Source organism: Schistocerca serialis, chromosome 9, assembly GCF_023864345.2.
Source record: "Schistocerca serialis cubense isolate TAMUIC-IGC-003099 chromosome 9, iqSchSeri2.2, whole genome shotgun sequence".
In the NCBI taxonomy this organism is placed as follows: domain Eukaryota; kingdom Metazoa; phylum Arthropoda; class Insecta; order Orthoptera; family Acrididae; genus Schistocerca; species Schistocerca serialis.
Window position 1 is genome coordinate 165,550,982 of NC_064646.1, and position 23,697 is coordinate 165,574,678.

The 23,697-nt window shown below is 37.2% G+C and overlaps 1 protein-coding gene across 1 annotated transcript; it reads left to right on the forward strand.

Annotated features, from left to right (window-relative positions):
• The first annotated feature begins 482 nt into the window (after positions 1-482).
• On the forward strand, positions 483-22,821 carry LOC126419255 (malate dehydrogenase, mitochondrial). The gene is made up of 7 exons (XM_050086413.1): positions 483-643; positions 792-986; positions 1,581-1,748; positions 8,112-8,237; positions 21,462-21,599; positions 21,937-22,128; positions 22,262-22,821. Exons 1-7 carry the CDS (start codon positions 566-568, stop codon positions 22,388-22,390), a joined length of 1,026 nt encoding a protein of 341 aa, XP_049942370.1. The 5' UTR covers positions 483-565; the 3' UTR covers positions 22,391-22,821.
• The last annotated feature ends 876 nt before the right edge of the window (positions 22,822-23,697 follow it).

Here is a 23,697-nt window from a genome sequence, read left to right on the forward strand (position 1 = left end):
TAAAACATTCATATTTCCTTACGTACTACACGAATATGTAATAAAAATGGGGGTTCCTATTTAAAAAAACGCAGTTGATATGTTTCACCTATGGCAGCGCCATCTAGCGGGCCAACCATAGCGCCATCTGGTTTCCCCTTCAAGCTAGAGAAGTTTCATTCTTTGTAGTTTTTTCGCTTACGTTTATTTCGTGAGATATTCGGCCCGGTCACGATCAATGGACCACCCTGTATATATAACCACTGCTTGGGAAACTCCAGAGCGCAGGCTGGTTAACGGAACTGACTCGTAATCTACACAGACGCGAAAGAATGAACGACGTTGAAAGTCATCTCAGTTTTTTCGTACCAACTCTGTTAAAACTCGGTTTATGCAAACGTTCAACTCGGTAAGCCGAGTTCACCCATCGCAATTTCCTATATTGTCTACTTTGTTGTCGACAACAATCGAATGTCGAACGATATTCTGATCGACGCTTGCGTGTAGGCTTCACTCCCTTCTCCTTGCAAGGTCGTCGGCTGTACAAGTTGGGCGAGTGTAGAATTACGTAGAAGTAAGAAAGAGAATGTTTTCTCGCGTAGTGAGACCCCAGACCGTGTCAGTTTTGCAAAATGGTGTTAGAAGTATATCCACATCGTCGCAGGTGAGAAATGAATGCATAGCTTCGAAATGGTGTATTTCTACGACGTGTGGGTAGTTCCTACCGGTTAAGAATATGACTTGTGTAAAAAGACACTAAATTTAATTCTGGAATATGTTAAAAAAGCAAATTAATATTTCTTTCTTTTCAGAGACATACTAAAGTGGCTGTCCTAGGAGCAAGTGGAGGAATTGGCCAGCCTCTGTCATTATTAATGAAACAGTCTCCACTCGTATCAGAATTATCTCTCTACGATATTGTAAACACTCCAGGAGTTGCAGCCGACCTAAGTCACATTGAAACGCCAGCTAAAGTAAAGGGCTATGATGGTTCCAATCAGCTGAAGGTAATGCTTGTGTGCAGCGCTTTGAAAACTCTTATTTGCCATCTGGCAATTTAACCTTTTGTGCGCGTGTCTGCCACGAACGTAGACCGAAACAGCCTTAATTTAGGAAATACAAACAGATGTTATACGTGTCGTTAATTTCTGTATAGTTGAATCCTCCCAGCAACGCATTTAACAATGGAAAAAAGCATTTGCCGAAGTTGGATGTTGTTAACTCTGTCTGAACACCGTAATATATATTGTTCAATACCGGAATTAAATTCCTCAAATGAGATTTTGAAAGTAATATACGAACTCTGCAATTCAGGACTTGATAATATCCCACTTCGTCCAAATTCAGAATGGCCCTCACAGTATGTGGTTGGCAGTGCAGTCACTATCAAGTGCACAAAACTGTTGCATGAAGAGGTCAGCACAGTGTGTGTAGGCCCAGAAGTGTCTGTCCAGAATTTGTTCTACAGAGAATTTAAACAGTAAGATAGGACACAGGCAATAACAATGTGATTGATGGTACATAAATTTAAACTGATTAGTGTTCTTAACAGTACTGTTGAAATTGCTTTAGATGCCTGCTGATAGCCGGTATGATTTCAGGATGCTCTGAAAGGTTGCGAGGTGGTGATCATCCCAGCTGGTGTACCAAGGAAACCCGGAATGACAAGAGATGACCTCTTCAACACAAATGCATCAATTGTGAGAGACCTTGCCCAGGCATGTGCTGAAGTGTGTCCAAAAGCTATTATTGGCATCATTTCAAACCCTGTAAGTAACTGACATCATGTAAGTAGCATTCTCCCAAAATTGAGTTGATTTAGTTTCTGGAAGGTCTTGCCTTCTGTCTTTTATGGTGTGCCTTTTAGGTGAAAAGATTTACTGCTTTACTTCATGATCATGTGACCAAACTGAATGTATGGATCTAGTTCAAATATTGATAAAGTATTCTTAGTTATCATAAAAGTTCACAAGTTATATGACAACAAGAAACATAATTCTCTTGGACATATCGGGCCAAACTTAAAATGTGAATCTTGAGATGACAGTAATCTGATCACTGTGTCGTCCTGAGTAACAGTTTGGTGAATGAATGTGGCCAAGCTTCTCATGACATCAAATTAATTGATTTCACTAACTTCCTTGAAGCTGTGCTGCTAATCACTGCCAAGTCAACTGTCCTTGCAAAATATAGTATAAATATGAGCTATTGGTTGCAATTTGAAAATCGCTTGTATTTTTTCTCCTCCCCAGTAGATCAGTGTGACAAATGTGTGCACCACGCACACACAAAATCATCATCTCCATTGATCTGTAAATAAATTCCTTTCTATGGGGAGAATAGCGAGACAATTAACAAGCTGATAAATGATTAAAATATCAAATGATTTGTTTCTTTGCTGAAGATACATTGCCTTTGTGGTCTCCTCTTCTTTACTTAATTCTGTGCTTCAACAACTGTGAATGCTAGAGGAAGATACTAGCAACAGATTCAACTGTAGTGTAGCAGCATAATTTTCAACTTTCTACCATATTTAATGCAGTTTTCATCGCAAAAACTAAACAATGAATTCAGAAAACAAATATTGGATCATGAACACGTTGTGAGTATTATTACTGTGAAAAATGCAATGTGGATCCACTACATTAACTGGTGCCCTGGCTCATATTGCTTTTATTACAAAGTATTGCCTCCTTATTTTTCTTAAGTCTTGTCAAGGTGTGGAATGAAAATGTTAATCAGATATTTATCGGAAGTTAAACCAGATATTTATATTAATCCGTAACTATTTGTGATTCAAGCAAAAACTAAAATTATAGCAAATTAAGTCATATGCACTAAAATTGTGTCCCAGACTATGATTTAAACTGAACTCGTGCAACACTCACAACCCAATTTCATTCTCCTAGTACCTTTATATTTCATGGAATTATATGCATGGAACAGAAGAAGATTGCTGACAAGGTCATTGGAAATGGAGCACAAGCTTGGCTAGGGGGAAGGATGGGCAAAGAAATAGTCCATGCACTATGGAACCTCACCATTCTTCTGAAGTTATTTCGGGGAAACTGCGGAAAACGTAGAACTGGTTAGTCGGATTAGGATGTGAGATTCTGTTGTCCCAAATGAGAATGTGGTGCCTTTACTGTGCCATCTCTCTTGGTAATTTATATATTAACAGGTATTACACATGTATATAAAGCATTACAGAAACATCAAAGTTAAACAGGAAGAGGAACATAATTTGTGGTAAATTTGGTTAATAAAGACCATGTCAAAAGGACCAATGATTTTACTGAGAGGTGTATTACTTATTAGCCTCGTCGTATAGAGTCCTATAGTGAGTCTCTGATTTCACTGTGATTCATTTAGTTTTTGTCAAGATCATGAAAATGTAAAATTATTTTTATTCATTCAAATATCTTGGTTGTAAGGGAGCACGAAAGGGAAGCTGTGGTTGAAAACGGAGTGAGACAGTTGCAGCCTATCCATGATGTTCGGTCTGTACATTGAGCAAGTCGTAAAGGAATCCAAAGAAAACTTTGGAGTAGGTATTACAGTTTAGTTAGAAGATATAAAATTCTTTGGGGTTTGCCAGTGACATTGTAATTGTATCAGACAGCAAAGAACTTGGAAGAGCAGTTGGAATAGATAGTGTTGAAAGGAAGATATAGGATGAACATCAACAAAAGCAAAACAAGGATAATGGAATGTTGTTGAATTAAATCAGGTGAAGTTGAGGGAGTTAGATTAGGAAACAAGACACTTAAAGAAGTAGATGAGTTTTGTTATTTGATCAGCAAAATAACTGTTATGGCTAGTGTAGAGTTAGTATAAAACATACTGTCAGTGGCAAGAACAGCATTTCTCTGTATTGTCGAATACAGATTTAAGTGTTAGGAAGTATTTTTAGACATGTATATAGTGTGTAGCCATGTATAGAAGCGAAGCATGACTGGTAAACAGTTAAGATGAGATGAGAATGGAGGCTTTTAAAATGTGGTGCTAAAGAAGATTGCTGAAGATTAGATGGGTATGTTATATAATTTGTGAGGAGATGCTGAATGGAATTGGAGAGAGAAGAAATTTGTTGTGCAACCTGATTAGAGGGCATTGGTTGGTAGTACATAATTTGGACATCAGGGATCACCAATTTAGTATTGTACAGAAGTGTGTGTGGGGGGGGGGGGAGGTAAAAATAGCAGAGGGATACAGAGATTACTCAGTAAATAGATTCAGGAGGTTGTAGGTTGCAGTAGTTACTAAGAAAGAGACTTGCACAAGATACGATAGGATGAAGAGCTGCATCAAACGGGTCTTTGGACAGGAGACCACAACAAGAAGCCACCATAAGTTCTCTGCAGACATGATCTTATTAGCATGATGTGACAAGAAATATGCCTCCAGTTCAGATTTAGATTGCTTTAGAGGTAACACAAAACACGCTACTTTGGTATCTATTGCAACTAAGTAATGAGATTGAAGTGTGAATCATAGAATTGAGTTGTCAATAATATACGAGGGTTATCCCAAAAGTAAGGTCTCCTATTTTTTTATAAGTACATAGAAATGTAGAAATAAACAATGACTTTCATCAGTTCACAGCTTGAATGTTTAGCTATTTTTCGACATACTCACCATTTCTGTAGATGCTGTGGTAGTTTATGTATGCTCATGTCATAGAAGCTCGCCACCATGCTGTTCAGAAAGTTATGAACCTCTTCTTTCACCTCGTCATCGGAGCTGAATTGCTGGGACCACAATTAATGCTGACAGGTACTGTGAGACTCTGAAAAAATGCAAACGGGCAATTCAGAACCGGAAAAGAGGAATGTTGAGCAAGGGTGTACACATTCTCCATGACAATGCTCACCCCCACATCACTCAGCAAACCGTTGCTCTCCTGCAACAGTTTCAGTGGAACATAATCAGCCACCCACCCTACAGTCCTGACTTGGTGCCCAGTGACTATCACCTGTTCCCTAGGTTAAAAGAACATTTGGCCAGAAAGCAATTCAGCTCCGACGACAAGGTGAAATAAGAGGTTCATAACTTTCTGAACAGCATGGTAGCGAGCTGGTATGACATGGGTATATAAAACCTGCCACAGCGTCTACAAAAATGCACCGACAGAAATGGTGATTGTCGAAAAATAGCTAAATGCTCAAGCTGTAAACTGATGTAGATTGTAGAAATAAACAGGTCTATGTACTTATTTAAAAAAAAATTGGAGACCTTACTTTTGGGATTACCCTTGTAGTTTCATTATATTATGATACTGATCTTGCCTTCAGTTGCAGAGGTACAGTGGTACCATGGTTAAGTCATTTTCACAAATGTCCCATAACAGTATTTTAGACATTAATATTGTGGAACTTTTCTGTCGGCTAGAGAAATGCCCAACATTCTTTTTAAGCATGTAATTGTTTGCCTTTGACCTTCAGTCTGAATGCTCTCCAAGCTTCGGTACAAAACACTCTTCCACATACTGCACAGAAAAATTTGAGGGTTAATCAGTATTCCAGCTGCTTTGAAATTAATTTCAGATCGTTGTTCCCACTCTGTTTCATTGGCTTCCCAGTTACGGATTCATGAACATAGGGATGGGAATAGGTTGTTGACAATCTGTACTTCTGATTGATGTCAGTTTTACCGGTCTGTGGCTGCTGGATTAATTTTTGTTTGCTTACACAGTCTGTTTCATGTAGAGGAGAGGGCATAAGTTGTAAATGGTGAGATTACCAGGACATTTCAACTTTTGGTGAGCTCCATGTTTGCTGTGTTATAATGCCAGGATTTTTTGTCACAGGTATTTGCTTTGTTTGATCACTGTATTTGTTTCTGAAATGTTGCGTCTCCAGAAGTTATTTCTTAGATTCAAATTAAATGTTGTTCAGTATTCAATTTGCAGTTAGGGCCTAGCTGTTTGGTGACTTGTGTGTGCTGTGTGAATTAGATGCTTATTCTGAGATGTATCTATGGCTGTAATGTGTATGTACTCTTGACATATGAAGTTAGCTCTCAATGGATGTTCATGAAAGAGTGTTTCTCAAGTGATGTCTTGTTATAACTGATTCATGTTGTCCAAACACGATGTAAATTTTTTTCATCTTTTAATCTGCAGAGAAGTTCTTGCTTTTTTGAAACTGCAAGGTACAATAAAACAGTGCCTTGTCCATTTTGGACCTTGCATTTGAATGACCGTGTTCTTACCTTCTGACCGCCCATGACTCATGATCTCTGCTCATAGCATCAATTCTATCAGAAGCAGTCTCCTACATTTCAAACTTCACAGAAGCTGCCTTGTGTGCTGGACTAGCACTTCTGTGAGAAAGGTTAGACTTTGCCACATTGTGAGGGCTGTTGCTGGAATTAGTCTGTCTCACTATAGCTGGACTTGGTCAGCACAGTTATAATCTGTCAGGCAGTTTAAAGTGTTGCCCACTGGTGCCATTTCCTTCTGATATCCTCTCTTCCAAGTGCAACTCCTGCAGATTGGGGAGAAGTCTCTGTGAAGTTTGTGAAGAAGAAGAAGAAGAAGAAGAAGAAGAAATAATAACAGAACTAAGGCTAAAAGGCCAAGTGTTGTGCTTGGATAGGTATTGGTAAGACCACTGACTATAGAGTGCAAGAATCTGGCTTGGAGTCCCAGTGTGGTGCACAGTTTTAATATTCCTTATCGCTGTCTATGTAAACTACTGCTGCTATACTGTAGTGGAAGGGAGCAAAAACTTGTAAATGAAACAAAACTTTTTTTTTTTTTTTTTTTTTTTTGTGAGGCAAAAGTTTTGCAGTATTTGGCCAAACACAACAAAACCACTTTGGTCATTCATAATAATCTGTAGTATTGAGTGAAAGTAACTGACAGACCCAATTTTACAAAAGAGTAAAAGCCTGTTAATGTTTATCCAATTTTAAATTACTTCCCTGTGAATAAATTTGTGCCCAACATGTAGCTGTGTCTTCAACACACATGGACACACTATTCTAGAATTCTCTCTTGCCTATTATATATGGACACTTGGAAGTTTAGAAGGTAATACAGTGTTTTTTTCCACACATGTTGTTAAAGTTCTTGTGATTCTGCAGCTCTAAAAGCAAAACATAACTTGACCTTGTGGTAATTGGAGTTCAGTGTTGATGGAATTAAAACAGTGTGTTTGCATAGCTGCTGCTCTTTTGACTCTTCTGCTATTCATAAAATAATCCAAACTTGTGCCTTAAATATCAGCTTCCTTTTCTTGTTGCTATCTCAGCAATCATGGAATCAGACTATCTGTAAGTAACACCATTTAAGGCCATAATGTTTAATAATCTGAGACCACTGGTCAGACTGCCTTTAGTAACTCCATATTTTATTCATTCTGCTCTTGTACGATTTAGGATTAAATAGTGTTTAAAATACACTAAAATGTGAGTTGTTAATCTTCTCACTGATACTACAAGAGCAGCAGTTTAGTTGTGGCTGTCGATCAAGATGTGAACTTACTTCCTGCATAGAGGTCAGTTTTTATTTGTGAAAAGATTTGTTGCGTAGGTCTAGAAATAACAAGAATAACAACAACAACTTACAGAATGGTAAAGTTGTTAGGTTATACTAAAAAAAAAAAATGTGGCCAAAGGTGAGAGGCAAGAGAGTGTAAAATGAATTTTAGGTTGCTTTGAAACCCATTGTTAGGAATCATTCCAGTATCTATGTTCGAGATACATACATGTAATATGTGTATCCATGAATTACAGGAAAGCACTGTTAAAATTTCAGTTTTAGACTCAAAGAAATTGAAAATTTTCTGTTTCCTTGATTGACACATCAGATTATTGATTATTGAACAGGTACATTTTTATTATCTTCATATTTGTATAAAATTTGTTGTCTAGAAGCTGTTCCTTTTTAGTAGCAATTGCAAACATGAAGCACAAATCTAAACAAAGAAAAAATCCAGCTAGTGTTAACACAAAACCTGTTTAATTGTTGGTTTTCTTTAACAGTGTTGTGCATTCTTTGACAGTGGCGAGTTTCATGAAGGATAATCGGAATACACTTCCCGTCTATTGTGTCTGCATGTTTAATGGCCAAACACATTATCACAAAGCATGTTTTTTGACATATTAAAATTACTTTCCTATTGCAGGTAAACAGCACTGTACCTATTGCTTCAGAAGTTCTACAAAAAGCGGGAGTATACGATCCCAACAGGGTGTTTGGAGTTTCAACTTTAGATGTTGTACGAGCAAACACCTTTATTGCAGAAGCCAAGGTTTGTTGCCAGATTCAAGATTCAAAATACTCTTATTGTACAACATTCCATGGTGGCTAGGAATAACTGGTTTTGTAGACAACAAATGTTTGTATGTCCAGAATCTTGTAGAGAAAGAGAGATTTTTTTGTTACACTTGCAGTAGAGCTAAACTAAACTGCAGTTATGTAATTGAAAGCTATGGTACTATGTAAAAGGAGATAAATACTTCTGAATGTGCAATAAGTTGACTGCAGTATTATTTCACATGGGGTGAAGACATTTTGGTAAGCTTATCAGGAGTCGCAAGGCGATCACTGTCGTGGAGAGAAGGAAGGATGGTACGACTACATTTTAGTGATTAAAAACTGCACTAACCTTGGTTATTAGTGAAGAAGTGGATGGTCCATCATACAAGCTATAGGTGCTAAGTTCTTTGATGTGTTTTTAATTGGAATACATTGAAATTTCATTCTCAGTCAGTTTCCATATCATTGTTGTCGGGCCGGCCGGTGCGGCCGAGCGGTTCTGGGCGCTTCAGTCTGGAACCGCTACAGTTGCAGCTTCGAATCCTGCCTCTGGCATGGATGTGTGTGATGTCCTTAGGTTAGCTAAGCTTAAGTAGTTCTAAGTTCTAGGGGACTGACGACCTCAGCAGTTAAGTCCCATGGTGCTCAGAGCCATTTGAACTGTTGTCATGTGCTGCATATTAAATGTACAGATCAACATTATTACATTCTCTATTCCTTGTTCTGTTAACCCCTCTCTCTGCTAAGATTCATGCAAGCTTCTAATCATGTTGAACAATTTTAGATAAAAACTTTGGTTATTTCAGCATAGTTTACTGGAAGAAATGTTTGTCTGAAATTTTTTGTTGCATTGTATTCCAGATTAGCTCAAAACAGTTCAGATCAGTGGTATAATGGGAGCCTCTGAGCAGCAAACTCCCTTACGCAGTTTGCGTCTGCCTTAAAAATAGGCTTCATCTGCTTTAAAAATAGGCTCCAGCTTACTATGAAACACAATTTGTGTAAGCTGATTTCTTGTTAAACTTGTTTAAAAACTGATTTTGTTCTGAATGAGCCAGTCATTTACTTTGAGGGCTGCAATAGTGGGGGCTCTGTCTGACCAGTATGATACAGCATGTTATCATGAATAATAATAATAAATCCAACTGGCTGAGGAAGTCAAGGACATGTGGCATCAGGATAAAGTTGACATTATACCGATTATATTATCAACTACAGGAGTCATACCACACAATATCCACCAGTACATCAATGCAATACAGCTACATCCAAACTTATATATACAACTACAGAAATCTGTAACTATTGATATATATTCAATTACCCGAAAGTTCCTAAATGCAATAGAACCTATACCGTACAGTTAAAAGGAAGTGACGCTTGATCAAGGTCCGTGTCACTTTCCATTTTTAACCAGACTTAACGTCTGAAAAAGTAAAGAAATAATAATAATAATAATAATAAAGAATAGGCCTCCAGTATGTTCTGCCAGTCGTGAAAGGCGACGAAAAGAACAAACCTCTAATAGGGCTAACCCCCCTTTTAGTGTGATTAGTTGGTTCAGGACAAAACTAATGAAGCCTCGGGCAAGCACTGTCATATTTGGGGACGACGTTTGAACCCTATGCCCGTCCACAATGGTAACGACACTGCTAGCCACACAGAAAATGTTTTAAATCCAAATAGAGGTGTTTTGCAGGATATGCTTCCTGCAACCACTCTAAAAGGAAAACAGACAGAGGATGAAACGGTCAGATGAAGTTAACCGACACCTCATGTTATGTTATTACCAAGCAACAAACTTAGGAACCAACACAACTGGATACAGATTGCAAGTATACACAATATTTATTACCAGATACCCAGAATTAAAATTTTTAACAGAACGACTAGCTGATCAGATCCGTTTAATAATCAAAAATAACAGGATACCCCCAGTCAGAATTAGAAAACATCAAAGTAAAAGTACAACAAATACTGGAACAAAATAATGTGCAATAAGAAGAAGAATGTACAGTAATGGACTCAAACATCCCAGAGCAAACAAAGAACAACACACATCAGTTAAACAATCAGAGGAAAACGAAATCTTAAGACAGCCACCAGAACAAGCACAAATAGAACACGAAGTGACACACATGTTAGATATAGAAGAGAAATTTCAGCTGACATATATAAAAAACAAAGACACAAATACAGACATTAGACCATTCTTGCACAGGCTAAAGAGGTTCACCTCAACACATTCACATCTAACTAAATTATTTAACAATATAATGGAAGGAAACATTCCACGTGGGAAAAATTATATATAAAAACAAAGATGAGGTGACTTACCGAACAAAAGCGCAGGCAGGTCGATAGACACACAAACAAACACAAACATACACACAAAATTCAAGCTTTCGCAACAAACTGTTGCCTCATCAGGAAAGAGGGAAGGAGAGGGGAAGACGAAAGGAAGTGGGTTTTAAAGGAGAGGGTAAGGAGTCATTCCAATCCCGGGAGCGGAAAGACTTACCTTAGGGGAAAAAAAGGACAGGTATACACTCGCACACACGCACATATCCATTTGGTGTCTGTATGTGTGGATGGATATGTGCGTGTGTGCGAGTGTATACCTGTCCTTTTTTTCCCCTAAGGTAAGTCTTTCCGCTCCCGGGATTGGAATGACTCCTTACCCTCTCCTTTAAAACCCACTTCCTTTCGTCTTCCCCTCTCCTTCCCTCTTTCCTGATGAGGCAACAGTTTGTTGCGAAAGCTTGAATTTTGTGTGTATGTTTGTGTTTGTTTGTGTGTCTATCGACCTGCCAGCGCTTTTGTTCGGTAAGTCACCTCATCTTTGTTTTTATAAATTATTTAACAAGTACATTGCAGACCCATACACAGTCGCTGATACACTTACACAAGGAATAACTTATCTGAAACCTAAAGATCAAGCAGACACAGCAAACCAGCTAAATATCGCCCCATAACATGCCTACCAACAATATACAAAATATTAACTTCAGTCATTATACAGAAATTAATGACCCGTACAGCACAGAACAAAATTATAAATGAAGAAAAAAAGGCTGCTGCAAAGGAGCACGAGGATGTAAAGAGCAACTGATAATAAATACAGAGGTGACATATCAAGCTAAAACTAAACAAAGGTCGCTGCAATACGCACACATTGATTACCAAAAACCTTTTGATAGTGTACACCCACTCATGGTTACTACAGATATTGGAAATATACAAAGTAGATCCTAAATTAATACAGTTCCTAAACATAACAATGAAAAATTGGAAAACCACACTTAATATCCAAACAAATTCAAATATCCTCACATCTCAGCCAATACAGATAAAGCGTGGAATATACCAAGGAGACTAAGTCCTTTCTGGTTCTGCCTTGCTCTGAACCCACTATCCAACATGCTAAATAATACGAATTATGGATATAATATTACTGGAACATACCCACACAAAATCACACATTTGCTATACATGGATGATCTAAAACTACTGGTAGCAACAAATCAACAACTCAATCAATTACTAAAGATAACAGAAATATTCAGCAATGATATAAATATGGCTTTTGGAACAGACAAATGTAAGTAAAAATAGCATAGTCAAGGGAAAACACACTAAACCAGAAGATTACATATTGGATAACCACAGCGACTGCAAAGAAGCGATGGAAAAAAACAGATGCCTATAAATATCTAGGATACAGACAAAAATAGGAATAGATAATACAAATATTAAAGAAGAACTAAAAGAAAAATATAGACAAAGACTAACAAAAATACTGAAAACAGAATTGACAGCAAGAAACAAGACAAAAGCTATAAATACTTATGCTCTACCAATATTGACCTACTCATTTGGAGTAGTGTAATGGAGTAACAGACCTAGAAGCACTCAATACACTTACACTATCACAATGCCACAAATATAGAATACATCACATACATTCAGCAACAGAAAGATTCACATTAAGCAGAAAGGAAGGAGGAAGGGGATTTACCGACATAAAAAAACCTACATTATGGACAGGTAGACAATTTAAGAAAATTCTTTCTAGAACGAGCAGAAACTAGCAAAATACACAAAGCAATCACTCACATAAACACATCGGCTACACCACTGCACTTTCATAACCACTTCTACAACCCTTTAGATCACATAACATCAACAGATACAAAGAAAGTAAATTGGAAAAAGAAAATACTACATGGCAAGCACCCGTATCATCTAACACAGCCACACATCGATAAAGATGCATCCAACACATGGCTAACAAAAGGCAATATATACAGTGAGACGGAAGGATTCATGATCGCAATACAGGATCAAACAATAAACACCAGATATTACAGCAAGCATATTATTAAAGATCCCAATACCACAACAGATAAATGCAGACTTCGCATACAACAAATAGAAACAATAGATCACATAACAAGTGGATGTACAATACTAGCAAATACAGAATACCCCAGAAGACATGACAATGCAGCAAAAATAATACATCAACAACTTGCCATACAACATAAACTAATAAAACAACACGTTCCCACATACAAGTATGCACCACAAAATGTACTGGAGAATGATGAATACAAATTATACTGGAACAGAACAATTATAACTGATAAAACAACACCACATAACAAACCTGACATCATACTCACCAATAAAAAGAAGAAATTAACACAACTAATCGAAATATCCATACCCAATACAACAAATATACAGAAGAAAACAGGAGAAAAAATAGAAAAATACATCAAACTGGCTGAGGAAGTCAAGGACATGTAGCATCAGGATAAAGTTGACATTATACCGATTATACTAGCAACGACAGGAGTTGTACCACACAATATCCACCAGTACATTAACGCAATACAGCTGCATCCAAACTTATATATACAACTACAGAAATCTGTAATTATTGATACATGTTAAATTACCCAAAAGTTCCTAAATGCAATGTAACATATACCGCACAGTTAAAAGGAAGTCACGCTTGATCAAGGTCCATGTCACTTTCCATTTTTGACCAGACATAACATCTGAGAAAAGAAAGAAATAATAATAGTACTACTACCAGATGGGATGATAATTTGCATTTGTATCATAATGATTACCTTGGAATTGAGATTTATAATCGTAAATAGACTGTATTCCTGCTGTGTAACACATTGCTTCTCCATTGTGGACAATAGCTCTGTGGCCTGCACAGCTGTTTGTCATCACACAGGGAATTCCATGCTGCTAGCATTTTTTCATGGTATAATGTGTGTGCACCTATGTTTCATCCTGAATAGTACTGTTCTATTTGTCTACTTTTCATTATTTCTGATTGCTCCCAAGTATTCCACATGCTTGGTAACAATACAGGAAAATTGTTAGGATTGTTACCTTATTTTTACATTTTTAAATGAAATTCAGTTACTTTCAGAAATGTTTCCTTTTCCCCTAAAAATTTCAGTTTTTCAAAATATGAACAACCGTCTCAATGTTTGAATTTCCTTCTTTAGCTCATAAGACTCAAGCAATTTCTTCGAATAAATACTTCATCAAAGTCATGTAAAAAAACTATTCTCCTGCTGTTTTTTATTTTTTTTTTCCTGGCAAAGTTCTAAAATGTAGGATATAAGCTCTTTACCACCCAAATGTGGCTGTATTGTTTGTCACTCTCAGAGATATTCGTGATTATGGATGACACCACATTGAACTGGTGTTGATAGTTCATGAGGACATGTGGAACCATTTGACAGTATATGCACAACTGACCTGAAAGCATTGGCAGTGTGATGTGTTTTCAATGGCCACCACTTTGTTTCCTGTAACATCACAGTGTGTTTCCAATAATGGCCACAGAGGCAAAGTGCAATAATGTTGTGGTTAGGTAGTAGTTTGATATTGATTTAAGTTGTAGATAAAGATTTACACCTGCAGTACACTAACAGTTTGATACTGTCGAACTGATGTGATTAGTCATGGACTCCTACCAGACATTAAATTCTTGCTGGAAACTCATTCAAGGAAATATTTAATGTTTTGCTATACCGAGTTAAAATACCATTCACTATCAATAAACCAATAAAAATAAAATGTTTAATCCAGAGATCAGGGATTGAGCCTTGGAAAATGGCAACTGAAGCACAATCTGACTCTACAGTTTTCCATGTGACAGAATTACTATTACTTTAGCATTCAAAGCTGCTTTAATGTAGTTGATAACTGTACAAAATTTGGGGACAGCAGGATTACTAAAGCTGCAATTAACCTGGTGTAAGAGATACCAAAAGATTTGCTTGGTTCATCAATAAACTGCAATTGATAAACCGTATTACTTAGGGTGTGTTATTTTTGCTGCTTTCTGTGTGTGCATGGTGTCGGTGATTGTTATTGGTAGACAAGGACTTGTCAAGGTGGCTCTTTCATAAATGTCATTTGCAAATGAAATGAAATTTCCTCCATCTGTTTCATAACTTTTTATAAAGACATTGAATAATGTTATCTGGGGTTTATTAGTGCCATAATCAAATTTTGTCAGCTGTTAATACTTAAGACAACTTTCCATACATGTCAGACTTCTATTATTTGTACCCGAAAATTCCATTGTTTGACTTAAACTATTTACTACTAATGTATACATCAGTGTGACTGAATTTGACAAAACCTTTCAATTACCTTCTCAGCATTAAAAAATTATTTCAATTGTACTGATATTGGTGTGGTTGAACCATCTTGTAAAATTGTGTTAAAGTTCAAATTGTGCAAGCATTGAGTACATTTTTTTTTTTCCAAGACTGCACTGTTACATAAATCTCTCATTAGTGAGCAAATTGCTGGTTTTCTGAAACAATATGTTTTGTTACTATACCTGTCAATTAAAACCTTCATGCATTTTGACATCACTGAATTCCTCTCTGCTGTCGATTCATTGTAAGCCCACATCTGAAATCACAAAATTGAGCTTCTGGTCCTCTTTCATGATGAAACTAAGTTACTGACAAATTTAATTGGAGATCTCTCTTTCAGGCTTGAGCTCATGGTTATTCCAGCGGGACCAAACCTTTTGCTGTTGAAGTTGTTATGCAATTCTGAATTTTGAATGTTCTTTCATGTGAGCAATACAGTAAATTTTGTGGTCACATTATGAGACAAGGTCTTTTCCTAAATTCAACATTTGAAAAAAATATGAATGTCTTGAATTTGTAGATTTAACTGTTTCTTGTGATGTCAGTGCTTTTACTTTATGTAATAGATGAAATCAGCTAGGCTGTCCTTCATTTACAGATGAAGTTTTCACAATGGAGATCATGCATAGAATTCATTTGAAGAATTCAGAAGGGTTACAGGGAGACCAGTAACAGTATCTTGGCTGAGTGCTAGGACGAATGTGGATAAGGAGAGTGGTTAGTGGGTAGCAAATATCATTGTGTTGCCAGCCACCATTGTGCTTCCAGCCATTGGAGTGTGTATAGAGTGCTTTGACTAGGAACATCTACTTTATTTAAACTGCTGTTTGCTGAATCAGTTTGTAGTCAAAACTGAATTGACTTTAAAATTGGACAGATACTCAACAGATGTATACATTTGTGCAGGATACAAATGAATACTAACAAAAATATGTTCACACAGGACATTTGAAATGCACCACAACGAGCTGCTACTGTTCTGCAGCACTGTTAATTTCAAGGTTGGGTACAGTGTTAATCTGAAGTGGTGAGAGTTCTATGAATTCAGCTGTTAGGTGATAGGTCAGCATATTGTTGTCATTTGGTTTGCTTATATTGTAAGCACTGTAAGAACTGAATGGCAGCAATTGATAATGGATGCAAATCACAGCTGTGACTCCGTTGAGAAACATGGATATAGAAGTTAGTGATCCACAGTTGGTTCATGAAGACAATAAGATGCTAATTTTAAGTTAATGGTGATTCGTGAAGCACTGACTACAAACACCTGTACAACAAGAAGAAAATTTGGTGTCAGAGGGGCAAAATTCATAGTTCCAGTCAGATGAAGAATAAATTAAAGAAAACTGTCTACATGCCAAACTTTCGGAGGACTGAGCTATTGGATCAGCAGGTTGCTCAGTATGTCAAAGCTTCCTGATTACTCGAGAAATTGTCCTAATGAAGGTGCTGGGGCTAAAGAAAACTTTTAAGACAGCATGAGTTACAGAATCAAAAGTGAGTACTGGCTGGTGTGTGGGGATGAAGAAGAGTGTGGGGCTTGTTATGATGCAAAATGCTAGCTCATCTTAGCATTTGATGAAAAACTATTTAACTGTCCTACCTCCCCCTAAACTACCTCAGTTGTTTAACTTCTTGTCCCTTGCCAGCTCCCTGAACAGCCATAGCATGAACCCAACTCCTCTCCTGCATGGATTGGCCAACCTTCTTAACGTCCCTGAGCCTTGCCTGCCAGAGCAGCAGTAACTCATTACAAGAATTAGCCACAATTCTCAACCTCTCTTCTAAGGTACTCACCCATCCTGAATCATGTGTGTTATCAAAGGACCTCACTTTCAGCCCTAAACCTGCATGCAATCATGCTGCTTAGGTGAAGCACCCCTTTGACAGTCCCTGTTGTAAGACTTGCCCTATACACCCTCGTAGCATGACCTATAGCAGCTGTGTAACTGGCAAAACATATACTGTTAAAGAGAGAGCGACCTGTGAAACAACACGTTTTGTACCACTCTGTGAAACATCTCATGTTATGTACCAGGTGTTGCGTAAGCACTCTTTGGCCTTCTACAGTGGTATGATTGCCACTAGGTTAATAGTTACGATGAATGGGCATAGACAGAGGGTGTATCTGGCAGCACACAACTTCCTGTTGCAGAGTATGATCTGCAGCATGAGTTGTGACCTGCAGTGCCTGTTTAACCACAAATCATCTGGATTCTTGCCCCATTAACAAATTTTTCAAAATTCTGCAGGTAAGCTGGTATTAGATGTCCTGGGTTCTTGGTACTCACCTGGCCTTAATTTACATAAATTTCTTTGGCCTTTATATTATTCCTCAGTAACTGTTCATTTTTTCACACCCTTTTAGTTTTCTATATCTTATTTTCAACCTGTCATTTTTTTCCCCAGCTCCCCACATGTACCATGTTATTAATGCACTTAGCTTTCCACTCTTTAACTCGTGTGCAATGTTTTGTTAGTAATCTGTCTTGCTTATTATCCTGTCCTCCACCTTTAAGCTCTCATATCTTCAAAACTTGGCTGCCACAGTCCTCAACAGTCAGTCAGTCCTTCTCAACCTGTCTGGTAGGTCTCCCCTAACTCGGAGTTCTGGCAGTTTTTTTCTGTAACTCTGCATTTGTTAAACCTTGACAGTCCTTTTCTTTCATACCTAATCAATGCCCTTAAGCCACTAGCTCTCTAACTTTATCCATCCAGTTATATTTTCAAAAATTATTTTCATTGATGTACTTGCTTATCGCTGTCGTATAAATAAATATAAGAAAATGACACAACTATTTTCCAGGGAATAAGTTTATATGCCAACTAGCTCTGCAGTTGACGAAGAATTGATTAAATGTATGATGAGATAAAAGAAATTATTGAGATAGTGAATGGAGACGAAAATTTAATAGTCATGGCTGACTGGAATTCGATAGTAGGAAAAGGGAGAGAAGGAAACCTAGTAGGTGAAATTGTGGAGGTAAGAAATGAAAGAGGAAGCCATCTGGTAGAATTTTGCACAGAGCATAACTTAATCATGAAAGAAGTTTGTGTACATGGAACAAGCCTGGAGATACTAGAAGGTATCAGATAGATTATGTAATTGTAAGACAGAGATTCAGGAAACAGGTTTTATAAGACATTTTCAGGGGCAGATGTGGACTCTGACCACAATCTTTTGGTCATGAACTGTAGATTAAAACTGAAGAAACTGCAAAAGGGTGGGACTTTAAGGAGATGGGACCTGGATAAACTGAAAGAACCAGAGGTTGTACAGAGTTTCAGGGAGAGCATTAGGGAACGATTGACAAGAATGGGCAGCTTTTAGAGATTAAATAGTAAAGGCAGCGGAGGATCGAGTAGGTAAAAAGATGAGGGCTAGTAGAAATCCTTGGGTAACATAAGATATTGAATTTAATTGATAAAGGAGAAAATATAAAAATGCAGTTAATGAAGCAGGCAAAAAGGAATACAAACGTCTCAAAAATGAGATCGACAGGAAATGCAAAATGGCTAAGCAGGGATGGCTAGAGGACAAATGTAAGAATGTAAAGGCGTATATCACTAGGGGGTAAGATGCAGGGGCAGATCAGTTTGGATTCCATAGAAATATTGGAACACGTGAGGCAATACTGACTTTACAACTTATCTTAGAAGAAAGATTAAGGAAAGGCAAACCTATGTTTCTAGCATTTGTAGACTTAGAGAAAGCTTTTAACAATGTTGACTGGAATACTCTTTCAAATTCTGAAGGTGGCAGGGGTCAAATACAGGGAGCAAAAGGCTATTTACAATTTGTACAGAAACCAGATGGCATTTATAAGAATCAAGGGGCATGAAAGGGAAGGAGTGATTGGGAAGGGAGTGAGACAGGGTTGTAGCCTATCCCCAATGTTATTCAGTCTGTATATTGAGCAAGCAGTGAAGGAAACAAAAGAAAAATTCGGAGTAGGAATTAAAATCCATGGAGATGAAATAAAAAATGAGGTTTGCTGATGACATTGTAACTCTGTCAGACAGCAAAGGACCTGGAAGATAATTTGAACAGAATGGACAGTGTCTTGAAAGGAGGATATAAGATGAACATCAACAAAAGCAAAATGAGGATAATGGAATGTAGTAGAATTAAATTGGGTGATGCTGAGGGCATTAGATTAGGAAATGAGACGCTTAAAGTAGTGAATGTGTTTTGCTATTTGGGGAGCAAAATAACTGATGATGGTCAAAGTGGAGAGGATCTAAAATGTAGACTGGCAATGACAAGGAAAGCGTTTCTGAAAAAGAAAAATTTGTTAACATAGAGTATAGATTTAAATGTCAGAATGTCGTTTCTGAAAGTATTTGTGTGGAGTGTAACCATGTATGGAAGTGAAACATGGACGAGTTTAGACCACATAACTGGGGAGGTATTGAATGGAATTGGGGAGAAGAGAAATTTGTGACACAACTTGACTAGAAGAAGGGACCGGTTGGCAGGACATGTTCTGAGGCATCAAGGGATCACCAATTTCGTACTGGAGGGCAATGTGGAGGGTAATAATTGTAGAGGGAGACAAAGAGCAGATTCAGAAGGATGTATGTTGCAGTAGGTGCTGGGAGATGAAGCAGCTTGCACAGGATAGAGTAGCATGGAGAACTGCATCGAACCAGTCTCAGGACTGATGACGACGACAACAACGACAAAAAATGAGCAATGACGATCACACCTGTTTATTTTGGCCTACCAGGGTTATTATTGAAGTGAAGGACATTAAATATTCAGAGAAGACTTTATGACAATGAGAAGACAATAATAATGCTAGTACTGGGTGCATTACCAGATGGATGGAAACCTCCCTTCGTATGTTATCCTTCTTAGGAAAAAGATCTGCAGTACTTATCTTTAGATACTAAAAAAAGTGATAGCTGTCAAATGACCTGCTCCAGAAGGTTGTTTGGAACACAATACTAGGGTCTTCAAACAACAGTGCTGAATTCTTTCAGGGAGTACCTCATCCAGGAAATTGAGGGTCGGATGAGAAAGAATACCCCAGACATAATAGTTCCTGGTGGCATGATGTCACAACTTCCAAGTGATGGTTGTTGTGAACAGATATTTTAAGGTTCACTTGTAAGAGGTTTACAGTGGTTTCTTCTTGGAGACTATGCACTTCATTCAAGGAGGAGGAAGTTACAGACACACTCTGCATCTATGCTGGGCTGGTGCATCATTAATGCCTGGGGCAGAATTTTAAGTGGATCTGTTATGAAATGATTTAAAAAGTACTGTGTGCCCAGTGTTAAAGATGGCTCAGAAACTAAAATTCTATGGGAGGAATGTCAGGAAAAAACAATAAAGAGTATGCTTACAAATGAAGATTTATATTATTTTTATTATAATTAAAAGTGATACTACAGATATGTCTTGGATAGTAAGCAAAAAAGGAAGTGAAGGTAGAAGTTAATGTAGACCATTTCTTATTGTTTGTCTATATTTTGATAAGACAGAGATATAAAACAATAAATGGCATAAGTTTGAGAATAGGTAGAATATTAACCTTTTTAACCTAGCACTTAACATCAGTAAGACAGAATCTAATTTAGATTAGTCTGAATATATTAAAAACAAAAATTTATCAAGAAGCCATTTTAAAAAAAAGGCGTGGTGTGATATTCATGGTAGTCCTATAGTCAGATAAATGGTACCTTGAGAAGGCCAAAGGTGCTGAAATAAGGTAATTGGTGAATAATGAAATCGAAATGCTTATTTCAAAATAAAAGAACAGGAAAATGGCTTCATTTTAGAAATTTACAGTGGTTGTGGACTCAGACATCAACTTCTTTCAAAGCATGTTCCTTTTTGGGTCTTCAGAGGATTTAAAACAGTACATCATAACTTATTTCCTGTTGATACTGTAATCTGATTTCTAATGCATCTAAGGTGCAGCAACAGTCAAATCTTGTATATAATTGTTTTTGTGACTGCAGTCAAATAAAGAAGTTAGTTTTGTTTATAATATGGCAGCAGTCACACACAAATACAAAACTTAAGAAAATTTCTAATTTAGGAGTTGTTGGTTGAAAGTTAAAGCTTCACAAAAGGAATTATACTGCACATTTCCTGGAGTAAAAGACTACTTCACTGTACTTGATATTTCCTCCAGACTCTGTGTTACTATGATAGAGAAAGCAATGTGTTGAAGAAGCTAGCAGTCTTTTAATGTTTGCTGTTACTGCAGATGTAATCACCTGTAGTCCCTTTTTTTATTTATTTTAATTTCATTTTGATGATTTTTAGTTTTTTGTAGTCTTTCATCTAAGTCTTCGTGTAAATAGAGGATATGATTCACAGCTAGAATGTTTTTCCAGTTCTGTACAAATTCATAGTATGTTAAAAACAGAAATGCAAGATAATATATTTAAGGCATAGAATCTCAAATGTTTCTACCAACATTTTTTTGTCATGACAAATGTTTAGTGTTGTTCAAAAGCTATGACTCGAAAGTGTAACACTGAAACTTTTACAACAGGGTCTGGACCCGACAAAGGTGAATATCCCGGTGGTGGGAGGTCACTCTGGAGTCACTATCATTCCTCTTATCTCTCAGGCAACTCCCAGTGTGGACTTCCCAAAGGATCAACTCAAAGCTCTTACTGAAAGAATACAGGTAATTAAAGTATGACACACATTTTAATAAAGAAAAACAGCTAATTTTGATTGTACATTTTGTTAGTTCATAATTCATTAAAAATTTAAAGAAAACTATAAAGAAATTATAAAAGCATGCAGTGATTGCAGAACAGCATGCCTTGAGATGACTAAACTTCACTAAAAGTTGAGGAATGAGATTAATTATAATTTGTGAAGGGATTATCTAATATTAATTAAAATTTAAATTCTCTGCCGAATCTAAGCAATTTGTTGTTGGGCATTCATGAATCGTGTTGGCCTGCCAACTATTGTCACCCTGTGTTTTTCATGAACATTATTACATTATCCTTCAGGAGGCTGGCACAGAAGTGGTGAAAGCAAAAGCTGGTGCTGGTTCAGCAACACTTTCAATGGCATATGCAGGTGCTCGCTTCGCATTTGCAGTGATCAGAGCCCTCAAGGGAGAACAAAATATTGTTGAATGTGCCTATGTCCGATCAAATGTTACAGAGGCAAAATACTTTGCAACACCTTTACTTCTTGGGGTGAGTAAAAGTCCATCAGTATAACAAAGTGAATAGAATACACAGGGTACATCAATTAATGGGTACTAATTTAACAAATCAGTTGTTGTTTCCTATTCTGATTTTTTTATATAGTCAAAAATTAATTTTGTAGCCTGGTGGTATACAGAAGAACCTTGGCCTTGGGAAGCTGTCTGACTTTGAGAGTGAGCTGCTAAAGGCAGCAATACCAGAACTAAAGAAGAACATACAGAAGGGAGAAGATTTTGTAAACAAGAAGTAAATTACTATCTTGGGAACAAACCATGATGTAGATTTGTAAAAGTGATGTGATACTCATATTGTTGCTGCACTGTGGAATGGTGTATGTGAGGCTGTGTATGTTGCCGGTGTAGAAGTGTTACACTGTTAACACTAAAAAAGAATAGAAACTGCCTAGTATTAAAATCGGTGCGATTAGACTAAAAAGTTTAAAATATATTGTTTATAAATTGTGTAGTTTTATACACCATTTATTTCCTAATTTATGTGCTTCTTGTTAAAGATCTAAAATATGTCCTCTGATGTTTTTATTTTTCCTTTTATGGTATTTTGCAATGTGTTAAAACATGCATTTATAGGCACCAGGTTGGAAATGACACTGAAGGAGATGCAGCTGTCTTGCCAAGTTTGTCATGGTGTCAGTTTGTTACAATAAAATGATGTTGAAGTGGGTATGCACAGTTGTATTTTATAACTTCTACAAACAATATTGAGTCAGGTGTAAACACACCCCAATTAGTTTATGGATTTTATTGTGCAGATATAGGTTTTCTTAATACATATACACATTTCGTGGGTAACATTGGATTCCAGTGCTGCAGAAAAAATCAGCCTTAAATTGTCAGTGTTCCTTGTAGTTAATTGATACAAATTTGAGAATAATATTACCTCTTTGACTGCTATGAGATGAGTTAGGCCATGAAGTAAGAGGTTGATTCAGTGCATTCAGTAACAAACTTTAGTCCACAGCAAATTTTTCTGTTGTTGTCTTCAGTCCAGAGACTGGTTTGATGCAGCTGTCCATGCTACTCTATCCTGTGCAAGCTTCTTCATCCCCCAGTACCTACTGCAAGCTACATCCTTCTGAATCTGTTTAGTGTATTCATCTCTTGGTCCCCCTCTACGATTTTACCCTCCACGCTGCCCTCCAATACTAAATTGGTGATCCCTTGATGCCTCAGAACATGTCCTACCAACCGATCCCTTCTTCTGGTCAAGTTGTGCCACAAATTTCTCTTCTCTCCAATTCTATTCATTAGTTATGTGATCTACCCATCTAATCTTCAGCATTCTTCTGTAGCACCACATTTCAAAAGTTTCTATTCTCTTGTCCAAACTATTTATCGTCCACGCTTCACTTCCACACATGGTTACACTCCATGCAAATACTTTCAGAAACAACTTCCTGGCGCTTAAATCTGTACCTCCTGACGCTTAAATCTGTACCTAATGTTAACAAATTTCTCTTCTTTGGAAACGCTTTTCTTGCCATTGCCTGTCTACATTTTATATCCTCTCTACTTTGACCATCAGTTATTTTGCTCCCCA